At 33.5% G+C, this 15,169-nt stretch overlaps 2 protein-coding genes across 2 annotated transcripts; one reads left to right on the top strand and one right to left on the bottom strand.

Annotated features, from left to right (window-relative positions):
- Positions 1 to 949: 949 nt before the first annotated feature.
- On the top strand, positions 950 to 5,838 carry TRIADDRAFT_53567 (uncharacterized protein; the record flags this gene model as incomplete). The annotated part of the gene is made up of 15 exons (XM_002110001.1): positions 950 to 956; positions 1,231 to 1,287; positions 2,569 to 2,644; positions 2,902 to 2,938; positions 3,180 to 3,266; positions 3,670 to 3,712; positions 3,838 to 3,959; positions 4,149 to 4,236; positions 4,378 to 4,411; positions 4,575 to 4,679; positions 4,810 to 4,853; positions 4,923 to 4,985; positions 5,098 to 5,249; positions 5,423 to 5,539; positions 5,671 to 5,838. The coding sequence occupies 15 exons, from the start codon at positions 950 to 952 to the stop codon at positions 5,836 to 5,838; spliced, it is 1,200 nt and encodes a 399-aa protein (XP_002110037.1).
- A 1,762-nt stretch (positions 5,839 to 7,600) lies between these two features.
- TRIADDRAFT_53566 (uncharacterized protein) lies at positions 7,601 to 11,859 on the bottom strand (the record flags this gene model as incomplete). The annotated part of the gene is made up of 13 exons (XM_002109445.1): positions 7,601 to 7,651; positions 7,905 to 8,006; positions 8,119 to 8,180; positions 8,265 to 8,369; positions 8,448 to 8,496; positions 8,593 to 8,660; positions 8,761 to 8,890; positions 8,973 to 9,002; positions 9,152 to 9,253; positions 9,360 to 9,434; positions 10,039 to 10,119; positions 10,414 to 10,457; positions 11,769 to 11,859. 13 exons carry the CDS (start codon positions 11,857 to 11,859, stop codon positions 7,601 to 7,603), a joined length of 990 nt encoding a protein of 329 aa, XP_002109481.1.
- Between the last annotated feature and the right edge of the window lie 3,310 nt (positions 11,860 to 15,169).

Here is a 15,169-nt window from a genome sequence, read left to right as displayed (position 1 = left end):
CAATGGTTGCATCAATTATCATGGGATCAACATTACATAGGATAAGAGTGGTTGTGGGTGGGATTATACACACACTACTAAAATACCTTTAATTATCGTTAATCAATTTTAGTAGTCCACAGCTGAGCATGGACTACCTACCACAGTATTGTGTAGAGTACAGTAGAAGAAGACCCTGGATTGATCACTTTTGGATGGACAGACATTCTCGTCTCTGATCTCGTTAAAATATTGTGCTCAATACTTCGTTCTGATGGATCAACGTTGATCCGTTATGACAGTACTTCAGTATGCAATTAAGTCATATTGCATTGAATCTTATTATCTGCTACTCCATTTCTACTTACTGAAAATAAATAATCATTTTAATCCATGACAGAAAAGGTAGACTAAAACTTTTGTTATTGACTAAGAATAGAACATCTGCACTTGCACAACAATTCCATCAATCACAACTCTCCTTGGTTATTGCTGTATATTTGCTATACTGATAGTATAGGATCTTTTTAATGAGATTACTATGTATATGCCATATATATATATATTTGTTTGTTGAATCGGTCAGTCCTCTAGTCGATTACTGATTATTATACTATGCTACCTTGATTTCAATAACTACCAGTGATTTAGAAAACAGGCACGGAAGTAGTCAGTTTTAGGAGAAGTCCGCTGTTGAACAGCAAATAGGCTAGGGAGAGTGGCCAATCATTTGAATCATTTGAAATGCTACAGACTGCAATACAGACAGAACAGGACAGTACAGTATGTCTACTAGAGTACTGTACACTGTACACCGTACAGTAGGGCGTTGTTGATCATTCCAGTCTGACTCTGGATCCGTCTGTCTGAGTTCAGTCCACCTACCGTCCAATCGACATCATACAAACTACTGTACTAGAAGATGCCCTACATGCGCACAAGTCCAAAAAAGACCGCGTAAATTTCTGCAATGGAAGGTAAGTTGCAAATTTTCATCGATAAACAACTTCAATATTTCTTATAGTTGCTACAACTCAATCTATCCTCTTTGCTAGTCATAACTAGAGTTACCTATATTGTCTACTCATGTTCAATGATAGATAATTTATTTAAGGAAAAAACGTGATATTTGTTCGATTCATTGCCATGGACAAGGGGGAGACGATAGCTTTCAATGTTGAGCTGTTGCCGTCGTCAAGAATTAATCAAATAATAATGAATTAATATAAACCTTTATCATGCTTCTTTTAGTCGGGAAAGATCACGATTTGATAGCATCAGCTAATGAAGCAATCCATCTCAAGCTAGGTATGTATACTGTTATCATCTACACAACAAAATTAAATCATGGGATGGTTTGCATACTGCGACCATAGCTTCAAAGGCAGAGTAGAATAGTACTGTATGTAGATTTTGGAAATTTCTTAGCTGACAATGGACCTGCTGGATAAATTGAGAATCAATTAATAAAAATATTTCGTTATAGTTAAGCTATTCAGTGGATTAGATTGATTCAAAATGAGTTTAAATTATACAGTAATGATGATTAGATAAATCATCAGGGAAGTAAAGCTAAACCAACACATGCAGTAAGATGGAGTCAGAATGCTGATTTCTTTTTAATGATCAAAATTTGTATCATCGTTCGCCGTTGTACAGTTCAAATTAGACTGTAGTAACTTTCAGTATTGTTTCTCTGAATGATGCTCACTTTAAATCCATTTCTTTGAATCAATTAAAACTATCAATTTAAATACACCATTGGAATATGTTTATAGTACAGTCTACTTGCAGTGAAAAATGCTGGTTTCTACTTCTCAATTCTATTACAATTTAAAACTATCAATTTTCAGTATATACCACTTGACTTGATTAAGACTGCATATAGTTGACGCATAGATGTGATAGGGTTACAATCTTGCATCCATTCTACCTTGGTCAATAGTTACAAATGTGCAGAAGTGTAGCTACCGTAATACCTAGAAGCGAAACTGAATACATATAATTTGTATCAACTTCCCCGATGTTAGTTTCGGTCACCAAATTTATACAGACCTTTAATTTCTTCTAAGCTATACAGTATAAGTTAAGATAGCAATGTACGCATGTTGTGAAGCCCTAAATTAGCTTAAGATTAAAATTACATATTGCAAACCCGAATTATGAGTAGATCGCATGATAGCAAATTTAGAGCTGATTTATCATATGATTGTTTTGCTAAAAATCATTCTGTAACCAATCGTATGTTAATGATGAATTTTCTGTAATAATCTAGATAGTCCTTAGTAGTTGTAAGACAAGCCTAATTTTATGTAGTACAAGAAACTGTAGTTCTTGTTTTGTTATTTTGAAGACACTTTATCACAATACGAGTAATCTGATCTTTAGAATGATTTAGTGAACCCGTAAGACCAATCTACACTAGCCCCACAATAGACCTTTATACATTTAAATCTTCATCTATTTGCAATCAATCAATTTAAGTAAATATGATGTACTATGTATATTGTACTCTACTATTTTCATCCTAGTAATTCTTAAAATTAATACTTTATCTAAAAGTAATTAACCCTTTTTCTCCGTATCCAGTCAGTAAAGGAGATGAAGTTCTTGAAAAATCAGAATCATTTCACCCTGAATTTACTCATCAACTATTCGGAGACAAGTACGGATTAAAAGTTAAAATTCTTAGACTGTAATTGATATTTTCTAATCCCTAAATGTACGTACATCTTATTCTTAAATGCCTATTCTTATAGATTGTTATCTGCATCACTGGGCTGCAGAGTTAATACTAGTAAATTATACTACAGTATCATTAATTCTAAATATCTTAGTTTAATTGGTGAATTACCGTTAAAGTCAATGATTCTAATCTATATAGTATTAGCTAACGATGTCAATATCTAATCTCAATTCTAGTGAAGCGATATTTGGATATAAGGATTTGGAAATCAAGGTGATAAGCAATTAATTTTAAAAAAAGTACTTAGCTTGTTATGCATTTCGTGCAATATATGTATATAACTGAGTTACCTCGATTAAATCTATGTTGGCCTATATCTCACACAGGATACTTGCGTATCCAGATAGCTAATAATGAAAACTGTAACAAGGAATAATTTAAAATTTATCATTTGCTAACATATCATGCAAGATATTAACAAAATATTCCGATCCTCTATTCCTATATGATCTAGTTATACTATGGATCTTCGAGCCTCCTAACTTATTTTGGATTCACATATTCACAGAAAATTGATCCGTCTACTTCTGACGGTGTTAAAGTTAGTAATTTCCAAAAAAAAAAAACATCACTCATTTCACATCTTTAAGTACAACATCTAAAAGCATACTTCACCATCTTCCTCAAATAACTAAAGTTACTAACGTACAGCGTAGTTATAGAAAATAAAATTTATAAATATGTGTTCTTTTTTCTTCGGTGACATTTATAGCAGATATTATATTATACTACACAATTTGACAAGTTTAATAACTAACTGCTTCTATTGCAAAGTTGAACAAAAGCAAGATATAATTTGTACTGTAATTAGTTCTTTAAATAGTGCTATAGTTGCTATGTCATAATCGCAGCTCTCAAGTGTAGGATAATGCTAATTTTGATCCTATTGTACTTCTGTCATCGTGTACATTGTTATACTAAAATATACCAATTACTTCTTGTAGGCCGACGATATTATTCAAATTTTATCAGATGTTTTACCCCAAGGTCAGTTAAACCAGCAAATGCTTACAATTGTTATTACATTTTTGTATGATACAGTATTACTAAATTAATCGCAGGAGTAACCTTTCCTTTTTTTCATTTGTCTTGCATTATATTGTCCATTGCAGGTTTTTACACCAATCAGGATGAATATATGCGTGTATTAGAAAAGGAAGAGAGTAATTTTAAGCCGTTCGGGGAGATAATCAATAGCTATTCATTGGACGATCAAACATTTGAGATTAGGAAGGTAAATTAATATAGAGCTCATTTGCTTCTTTGTCTTTAAAAAGAGTTTAACTTGAATTTTTAGAACGAATAATGCGTTTTGTGGAACTACGCCCAATTAAAACTAGCTCAAAAAATTATATAAATTATGTAGTATTTCGGTACTGGCTAATTCTATAACTATTGATTTACGTATCGTATTTATACGAAGGCCAACGTTGATATACCCGGCTTTAAAGCATACCACGAGAGACTTAGAACCTTTCTGATTTGGTATATTGAAACTGCTTCATTTATCGGTAAGTTATTTTAAATAATTTCTGTAAATCTGAAAATGCTTTCGTTTTAACTATATCTTAATCATGGCTTGATATAATAACAGGTTCGAGCCCAGATGTTAAGAATTTTAATTTGCTTACACCTCTTTCTTAATTAAATAGATGATGACGACGAAAAATGGACATTTTATCTACTGTAAGTTTGTGTGAAACACTCAACTGTTACTTAAAATTATGTTATAAAAGTCTACAGGAAGTCTGCTAATTAAATGGTGCTTACAATACCATCGTATATCAAATATATCCTAGTTTATGATACATAAAATTATAATGCACGATACTTATATGTATATGTACAGATACCATAAGCGGAAGGATCACAACGCTTTTCGTTATGATATCATTGGATATATGACCTCTTATAACTATTACGCATACCCCGACAAGATTCGATCAAGAATTAGGTATAAATTAATAAATAACTGAATTGAAATGTCGATGATGTAATTTATGTATACTGTATATAGTCTTATTCATCTGTAGTAATAAAAGTCTCTAATTATTTTCTTTTTGTCTCATAATGCAAATTTCAAGTCAAATCATTATATTACCACCATATCAAAGGAATGGTCATGGAGGTATGAAATTATTGTGTTTATGAAATATTCCGATCGGATTTAATTTCTTAACTTTTTTCGTTCCATAAGCTAAGTTATTAGAAAGTTATTATTCACTGGCAGAAAAGGATGACAACATTTTAGATATCACAGGTATTGTTTATAGTTATTTAGATTGATACCTATGAGTATCTATTGATTGATATTAGTAGAATATTAGTCGTTGTTGCCGCTTGTTTACACCCTTTCATTTGATTAATTTTAGCGGAGGATCCATCTGAGAATTTCATAAGCTTACGAGACTTTGTTGATTGCCGTCGTTGCGCAAAGCTACCAGCATATTCTGATCAAAATCTACATGATGGATTCAACGAGAATATGGCTAATGAGGCACGAAAAAAACTCAAGATTCATAAGGTAAACTTTCCACTGCGACTACAGTACGTATGTGTGTGTATACAGCGTATGTTGCTATTGCAAAATACTCCGTTTGGTTAGATATTAAAATCTTAGTCACCAGTGGAATAGGCGACACAGCACAAAATTAAACTTATGTATATGTAATAGTAAAGTAACTCTTCCGTTTATAGAAACAAGCAAGAAGAGTTTATGAAATTCTCCGTTTGAAAGCAACAGATCGAAGTAATGCTAAAGAGTATCTGGCTTACAAAAGTTATGTTAAAAAGAGGCTTAGCCAGCCATTCAAGGTATTTAAACAACACTTATCTTATCTAGATTTTAATAGAGTATTAATATCGAAAATTGATCACGCAAAATAGATTTCTTTACTTCATCCTTGTAATATAAATCATTTTGTAATATTATTTATTGAATTTAGAAAGAAGAAAAAGACTTGTTGAAGTTGCAAAAATTTTTGAAGCCCGAGGAGTACAATGCTGCGATAATTCAAGCAAATAGCCAAGACAAAGTACAGCTCCTTAATGATAGCTATAAAGCAATCGAAGAATCTTACCTATCAATTATTGAAAAGTTAGCTCTATACTAGTTTGTATGTAGTGTATAACTTTAACCTAATCTTGTAGAATGTAGAATTTTTAGGAATTGTTTAAACGGCTTAACAAGATAAAAAAGAGGACCTTAAAATTGATACCTGTTTTAATGTTACATATTAATATATATTTTTATTTTATTCTGAATTAATTCCGCTGCCAAAACATTCTTGAGTTGAAAATTCGTGCGGTTTATATCTGTACACTACTGTTAAAACTATCACATTACTGAAAAGTACTTTTAGGATTACCACACTAGATTTGCTATTCAACAAATATGTCGCTAATATACTGGCACTACGAATATTTTTAACTCTTGATACCGTCACTTAGGACTGATAGGGTACGTCTTTCGAAGTGAACATAATTAACTGTTGTAGTCATATATAATTTGGTATATTTAGTCACATAGTTTAAATTAATTAAACGTAAAACTTATGTTATCTGTGATTCATAAGATATAGTCAGGTCAATTACACATTACAGTTTTATCATAATCTGTTGATGACTTTCATTAAACAATAATAATTAAGAGCGCCTTCAGCTAACGTCTAATCTGATGTTGTATATATTGTTATACTCATATAAGTAGACGAGAATTTTTAGTCAGCGTGATCGTACAGCATTAAGTAGTCTGCTACACATACCGAATGTACGAGTGGTATGGCCGTGAATGACTAAATTCTCATAGAATTTAATGGAATCCATAGACAAGACGTGTCGTGTTCGCATCTTTCCCCTTTGAGGGAGAAAAATATTTTATTTCTCCTCTTTAACTTCGTGCTTTCAGCTTAACAAATACATCCAACAAATTTCCAGCTTTTACTGTTGTACTAATTGCATGTGCTGAGTAAAATTTCAATGACATTTGGAATTACTTTGCCAGATTTGAAGAGGCTATCCACGTCACTCTACGGTTTCCTTAAAATTATTGTTGATGAAATGCTATTTACTGCTAGAGAAGTCAAATTCTAAGATCAACAATTTCTACGTATACTATTTTGTCTATGGGATAGCGGCGGGAAATGTCGTAGAACCATATACCAGTACAATTACATATACTATAATAACGATACCGCCAAATTGTTGGATTTTGTAAGGCAATGGGAGATCTTTAATAGCGAATATATAAAAGTGATCCGGATTGTATTTTATAATGAATGCATACTCCAGAACGCAGCATTATCAATCTGTTTAACAGCAATTCTTGGTAAACCCGCATCTTATCATGTAGAGTACGTCATGTATTTTATTTTACATGTATTTCAATACAATACAATAATATCAGGAATGTACAATATAATGTCGGATAGGTGTTTTACTTGTTATACAATATAATACAGTAATTAGCAACATTTGGTCAACATTACATCAAGATTCAGCAAATAAATTACCATGATTTTAATTTACTACGAGAGCTTTGTCCTACATTTCAGTAATATCAATTACAAAACATTAAGAATACAGTAATTTTACACATTAGCATTTGTACCGCAACGATAAACTTTAAACCATACATTAATACGTTAAGTTAAGTTGAAGGACGTTCTACATGTACGGGAAATTAATAGTTACTAACCTAAACCATAACTTTCAGGCTGTGCTAAACAATTAGATAGTAATATGAAGATTAATCAAATTCCTCTTACATTAATATTATTCTACAAAATATAGCGTTGACCTAATTTAATTAATTAACATCGATTTTTCGGGTTACATGGTACAGATATTAGATCACATTATTTTGAACAACATTGTTTAAGAAGCTTTCTTCAACGCTGCATGAGTTTCTTCCTTCTTCGAACGCAACTATTGAGCACGTTAAAGAAAGGGCATAAACGTTAAAGAAAATACATACTCAAATCAGCCGCTATCACGATGTATACAGTAGTATTTGATAGCTGATGTAGTGTAAAACTTCGTATTCCTTAAAATGATCAATACCAATCTGTATCAATCTTTATACTTTAATTATGCCCATATTATGCTATAATATAAATAAATTTTGCATGACTACATCTCATATAGATACATATATATATGGGATAAGAGTTGTGATTACCTCTTTCAATTTATTTCTAAACTTTTCATCATTTTCCACGTATTTCCTCTTCTTTTGTTCAAATTTTTCCTGTAATTCTTGTAGTTCTTTCTCTTGCTTTTTCTAATTTTTTTCAATCGCCAAGTAAATTAATGTAGTCATTATTTTACTCATAAAGATCATATTAAAATCAATATTTTGCTTGTAATATAAAATTTCATTGCTTGCCACTTACTTGCATTTGCTTAAGAGATTCTTGTCGATCTCTTAATATTTTTACGCGATCATCTGTGGCCCCTGTTGGCATTCATAATATTACGTCAAAATTAAGAGTACATTCTGCATATACCAAACTTTTTGGTTATAACTTTATGATCTTACCTGAGCTAGGTTCACGTGCAGCAGTGTCACTGAAAATTTCATTCATTAATATATTGTTTCTGTAAAAACGTGCGGCAGCAATATGCTGTTCCGTCAGTTCATTTTCTGTAATATAAAGCGAATGGAATCATTATACCCAGTAACAAATAAACCTAGCAAAGCCAGCTAGGTAATATATTTTACCTTCGCTTTCATCTTCTATAATTTGCATACTAATAGGAGGCTCTGGTAGCTATTCATTCAAACAGAATATTATTAACGTTCCCATTATAGTCATAAGCATACATCAATAGTAAGTATAAAATAAAGTACTATTAAGAAATCTTACAGGAGCAGAAGGTGCTGCATGCTGCATTGCTTTGTCGTATATTTGCTGATCTTGTGCTGAACGAACTACTGCATATCACGACATACATACACAATAGATATCAATCGAAACATTGATTCATAGCAAAACCTATAATCAATAGGGATTGTAAAAATGTATCATCTATACCTTGAGGTTTTGGGTTTTGGTTCGGGTTCGGATTCGGTATAGGGGGAGCATTATTTCTTGCTTTGGAGATAACCCAGGCCTGATATTCAGGTGATTGTTGATATGCTTTTACAGATTCATTATATTGTCTCTAAATTTTAGGTTTTAGAAGTTACAAAATGAGAATTTCTAAACAGTGGATAACTATCAGAAAAATGGGAAAGAATTATAACCTTGTCTTTTTCGTAATCATCAAAGTACTCCTATAGGGTAGGGTAAGAAGTGAATTAACTGTATCAACAAAAGTGTAGAAGGCAATTCTATGTAACTTTTATCTATTTTAATAAGCTGACGTTACGGTTTGTAAATCACAGCTTAAACTGTATCTATACATATTTAGTTTAGGTCTTACTTGTTTTTGTTTATCATCGAGATTTCTCCACATTGCACCAATCATTTTTCCAATCTCCCATAGTTTTAAGTCAGGATGTTGCTCTTTCACTTTTTCGAACATCTATGAATTTATTATCATGTCTAATATAAGGACTCTTAATGAAAATGATATACAGTCTCTAGCCTAGCTGACTTGAAGTATAAAAATTCATTTATTTACTACTAACCTTGCTACTGTATCTCATGTATGGCATAAGAGGTTTCTCTGGTGCTTTTGGAGGCTTAGTCGGTTCCATACGAGGCTGTATGTGAAATTAGTAAACGGTAAATCTTAAATTATGCAGTATTCTTAGTCTGAAGTTTCCTATACCATATATAATGTAGTAGAACATGACACAACAACTGACAGTAGCAACTGTATCATAATTAATTAAAATCATATTTGCAATTTCAAATTAGTGCAATAATGTAACAACAAAATTCCTATTTTGCTGGTAAGAGATAAAAGTCGATTATTATAGCAATATTAATAGTAATGGTATTACAGAAAATTATCCAATTTATTGAATACTCGTATAAAGTGGTTTAAATTTTATAACAACAGTTTGAATGTAGAGCCACTAACAACTATGTAAATTATACTATTGTATATATTTGTGTAACATACTGGTATTAATGTGACATACTTCTTTTTATTATCTTTAGCTTTTAACGAAGCAACGTGTAGAGGTGTAACTGATGTTGGATAATAATTGATTTATATGATCGTGCTAAGAGTTATGTTCTAATATATTCAACTATTACTGATCTAGTGATCCTCTACAGTCTTGACATTAGATTAATATGATATAGGAAACTAAATGGTTCAAAATTAAGGAAATTAGAGTCAAATAATACGATTCTTACCTGCGTGACGCCAATTTGATAACGCGGAGGTGCCTGCAGCTGCTGTGGTGAACTCCATTGAAGAGATTGGTTTACTTGTACCTAGTAATTAAAGAATTAACTTGAGCAACTACACTTAATTTAACTGCATAGTTTACTAAAGTCATTATAATCTTTTAGTATTATGCTACCTCTTCCATCTACGATGGAACAACCGCCTGTAGCGGTTATAACCGAAACGAATCATAAGGATGTAAAATATTGTGCATAATACAGTGTAGTAGCTCGTACCCTAGGGCTAGGAATAGCAATGCTAATGTAGCTATCACCTAACTAATCACATCGATTACTACAAGGTTATTCTAATTTATTGCAACGTAAGTTACGAGATCTTACCGGTTTACCAACGTCGGGGGAAGATTGATAAGGGTAGTTGTAGGCTGTGTTATTAATAATCATAAACCAAGCATTTCAAATTACCAAAATGGAAAAGCAATTTTAGCAGCAAATTTATCATCAAAGTAGTACGGTACTGACGCATTTTGTGGCATGAAACAAGTGCGATTCGCTCGAATTTTTACGAGATTTTGAACTAGTTCTACTAGCTAACAATCTAATATTTTGTAAATTACACGGGATACATAATCGATGCAACGATGTAATTGTGATTATTATTGATGACTTTGGTCTACAGTCCATCGACAATATACCGTATAATCTACGTTTATAGTAGAAAGTGAATTTACTGCTTGACTACAGTACAGTACAGTACAGTATGTATCAGCGACAGCATTGTTTTAAATAAACTATCTAGTATTGATAGATTAATAGTATAGACGGCATAATTATAAGTGATTTCGTAAGAAGCATCTCGAGCTACTGTACGTGTCTAAACTGCTCGTTAGAAAAATATTAATGAAAGGTTGATCCTGTTATATTCAGACGTGCTGTAGCCTGTAAGAATGCATAAAGCTTCTACGAGTCAGTATGACGATACAATTTGATAGTATGATGATTGTAAGGCTAGAGATTCATTGCATTGGATGTTCCAAGATTGGATACTGAAACATGGCAGATTGCCTCCAAATTTGGCGTATAATTTTAGTTGACTTTGGGGTGTTCAGGATATTCTTGCATATTGTAATATAAGGTCTACAAGATATTCTTGCCTATTGTAATACAGGGTCTACAGGATATTTTCCAGTTCCTTTGTACAGTAATCTCTTTTGGTTAGTAATGCAATTCATTCTAAGAATGCTATAACTGTCAGTACTGTAAGTAACAAGAAGGCCATTGAACAAGTAGAAATTTCTATGTAATACGACTGGAAAGACATGGATCCTGTTGATTTTGAGTTGGATGACGATTGAAGACGTTGGCCAGTAACTTGACGTCCAGTAAAATACTGCAATATGTATCGTAGACAACGAGTCTCTAAATCGATAGCATTTCTGGCGGTCAACCTTTCAATGTGACTAGCTAAGATTGTACATACACTGTACTCTTGTGCAACTTAAACTCTACTAACGTAGTAATCTTATTCCATTGACTACCATTCTACTCGTATACATTTCAACGTAGCCGACATGATTTTCATCATTAAGGTACAAGCAGAATTTTAGCGCAGTATTGAATCATCCATCATTGACCAAGGTAGAAGAAAAGGCAACACTAGTCCAGTAATGGCCTGGCCGACGGACAACAACGACCAAAATATCAATTGACTTGGACTATGAAATGACAATACTTACAAGCTATGGAGACAGGCTGTAAATTGGGCACATTATAGTGTTGCTGGACATTGATAGGACGATCTTGTCGCATACTATATTGCAAAGCCATGTTGGAATCTTTTCGGCTGGACGCCGACACTTGGACTAAGGGCTACAAGACTGGACTAGCAAGTTTTCTTGCTAGTCCAATAAGGTATAGTATGTGCCATACAACAGTAGCCACTGTCTGTACTGTATAGCGTGGACGGAGGTACAATGGATTTTCGTCTACGGGATGTGTACAGTACAGAGACCCCGATAGGAAACGATCGTCTCTTATTTTACTGGTCAGTTTACTGTACTGTACAGCTAGAATGATACACCCTACTGTAGCAGGATGACTGGACAGCACGTCCTTGCCAACAACAGTAAGAGTAGGAATTGATCAAGTGTTGACTTGAAAGTAAACACTTTTTCTTGAGTTGTTGCTGCTCATACCATCATCAGAACTTTTATTCCAAGTCCCTGGCATAACTTATACAAGGTCTTGTTTCATTAACATCAAATCAAATGGAATTCCCTTGCTCTCGTGCCCGCCGAAACCGAAACAGAGCGTGCACTGAGCAGGCTCAGCTCCCATCTCTTGGATTACAGTACTGTACACTGTAATATCAATGGACAGCCTACTGTACACTGTACACTGTACAGTATGTTCCATAACATTTTATCACTTTCGGGCCATATTTTTCTTTAAAAATACAGTAAAACTATCGTCGAATGATAGTTTTATGGTATATAACAACTTTTAATCAGTATTTGCTTATTAAGATCACTGGTTGATTCCTTTCAAAGTGGCAAAATAATTTGATACACACTCTATAACCACGGTACAGATATACAGTATAATGTGTACTATGTGCATCCAATACCTTCCACGTGTACATCGATAAGTGATATCACATGCTAGCAGTCTAACTGTACGCATGACTACAGTACTGTACTGTATCATATTGATAGATTCCTATTCTGTCTGTCTGGTAGTAGCCTCCTCCTGTATGTCTCTCTAACGTTCTACCTATGTGCGTTCATTCTCAATCTACAAATAAACCTACTCTTCATCCTCTCATCATCTTGAATATCAATCATGGTGTCTTTCCAAGCTATCATATTCATGTACTCTACTGTAAAACTGTACAGATGATAGCGAGTAAGCGAGTAGACCGTATGGAACGGAACGGACAGAGAGTGCGTAGTTACTCGTAGACAGATCATACTGTACTGTACTCAATCTAAAATGAAACCAAACCGCTGACAGACCTAGCGTCCATGATCATCTAATAAATGAACAGCACGATGGTTTAGCCATAGACTTTTACAAAGACAGTAGTATAGTTGTACAAGTCCATGGACTAGGGTTTAGCTACGAGGAAAGAAAGAAAGAAAAAACCTGGGCTTAACAGTGATTGCTGAATTGTAGCGACGAAATGAGAGGCCGTTCACAGCTGTAGTACGTGAGCACCCGGTACGCGTACAGAACAGTAGAGTACTTGCTTTGGAATCAATATTTTGCCCGTTTAAAATTTCTATCCAATTTTGGGGTCCACCGCTCAATGCAGTACACTAGAACTTGGACTATGTTACTTAACAACTACAGTTATGTACTTACTCTATACAGTATAAATCACACTGGTTTCATAGGAACGCTACGTTCTAAACCGACTACTGCATTGCAGCTACTGGAGTGGACAATGTCGCAGGACGAGAACAAATCTTTGCTCAATGGACTCATCCCTACTATTTTCCTCGTTCTCTTTTGCTGGAGTGGAGATCAGGCCAATGAGCAAACATGAAACATTTCTTCTCGTCCTGAAATATTACTTCACAATAACGTTGAGCGTTTCTACCTTCACGACGTCCTTTACTATTGGTGTTGCCAACGTTATCGAGCACCCGAGCTCGCAGCACTGTTTACTTCCCAATTTGGCTGGCCATCATGACGTCATACACTTACGTTGCGACGTACCAATCGTCGATCAGGAAAGTTGGGTTGGGCCACTGCCACAAGCATACCAACGTATCAGGACTCAATTTCAGCCTTTCATTATTAAGGGTTCAATAATCATCAGTGCAACCTCTTGGTGTTAGAGTGTGGGAATGCTCTTCGTGTTGGCCCTTTCCTTCTAAACTAGCCCATCTTTATCGAACGTGCTGATTGCTATCCGTTGGAAATCTTAATATAAGCTATCGATTCAAAAGTAGGTGGAAAATAATAATAGGATTGCAATCTAGACTAGATTGGCTACAATATCGATCATTGTTAAGGACCATTTTATTTTGCAAACATTTTGCTACGCCTGCTGTAAAGCAATCGCCAATACAGATATCAAACCATTTCAATTGAAATTGATTGACTACCATGACAGCATCAACTCTACTTGTTATCATAAAATCTTCTATAATCAGTCCTACAAGTTATGATATTCTACCAGCCATTTACTCTTAACACTATTAAAGTTACAGATATCAAACCATTCAAATTGAAATCGATTGACTACAATGACAGTATACTGTAGACTCTACTTGTTATCATAAAATCTTCTATAATCAGTCCTACAAGTTATGATATTCTACCAGCCTTTTAATCTTAATACCATTAAAGTTACAGATATCAAACCATTCAAATTGAAATCGATTGACTACCATAACAGTATCGACTCTACTTGTTATCATAAAATCTTATACAATCAGTCCTACAAGTTATGATATTGTACCAGCCATTTACTCTTAATGCCATTAAAGTTACAGATATCAAACCATTTCAATTCTAATCGATTGACTACCATAACAACATAGACTCTACTTGTTATCATAAAATCTTCTATAATCAGTCCTACAAGTTATGATATTGTACCAGCCATTTACTCTTAATACTATTAAAGTTAAAGATATCAAACCCATTCAAATTTAAATCGATTGACTACCATGACAGCATAGACTCTACTTGTTATCATAAAATCTTATACAATCAGTCCTACAAGTTGTGATATTGTACCAGCCATTTACTCTTAACACTATTAAAGTTAATCAATATTGTAAATGAATAGAAGCTCGCTTATCCTAGAATACAATAAGGGAAAAATTAAATTATAATAGAAATTACTCATTGGCTAGATCTTTAATTAATGCTATCAACTTGCGCATATATTTTACTAGATATCATTACCAAGGATTGTGGCTAAATTGATTATCTACGACTGATAGCCCACTACAAAGAAAGTCATAGCCCAAAATCTTGCCAATAGATTGAATATTTGATCGATCATCATTGAACGTGTCATATTATAATTGATTGATTATAGTTAATCATATTCCAGTGAGCGATAATAATGGCGAATACGAGTATTACAGTCTTACCGATCGATATTTTCCCCCTACGATCG

The sequence above is a fragment of the Trichoplax adhaerens genome, genomic scaffold (assembly GCF_000150275.1).
Source record: "Trichoplax adhaerens TRIADscaffold_2 genomic scaffold, whole genome shotgun sequence".
Taxonomy (NCBI): domain Eukaryota; kingdom Metazoa; phylum Placozoa; class Uniplacotomia; order Trichoplacea; family Trichoplacidae; genus Trichoplax; species Trichoplax adhaerens.
The sequence above is the reverse complement of the archived record's forward strand: the minus strand, read 5'-3'. Positions and strand labels throughout refer to the sequence as shown.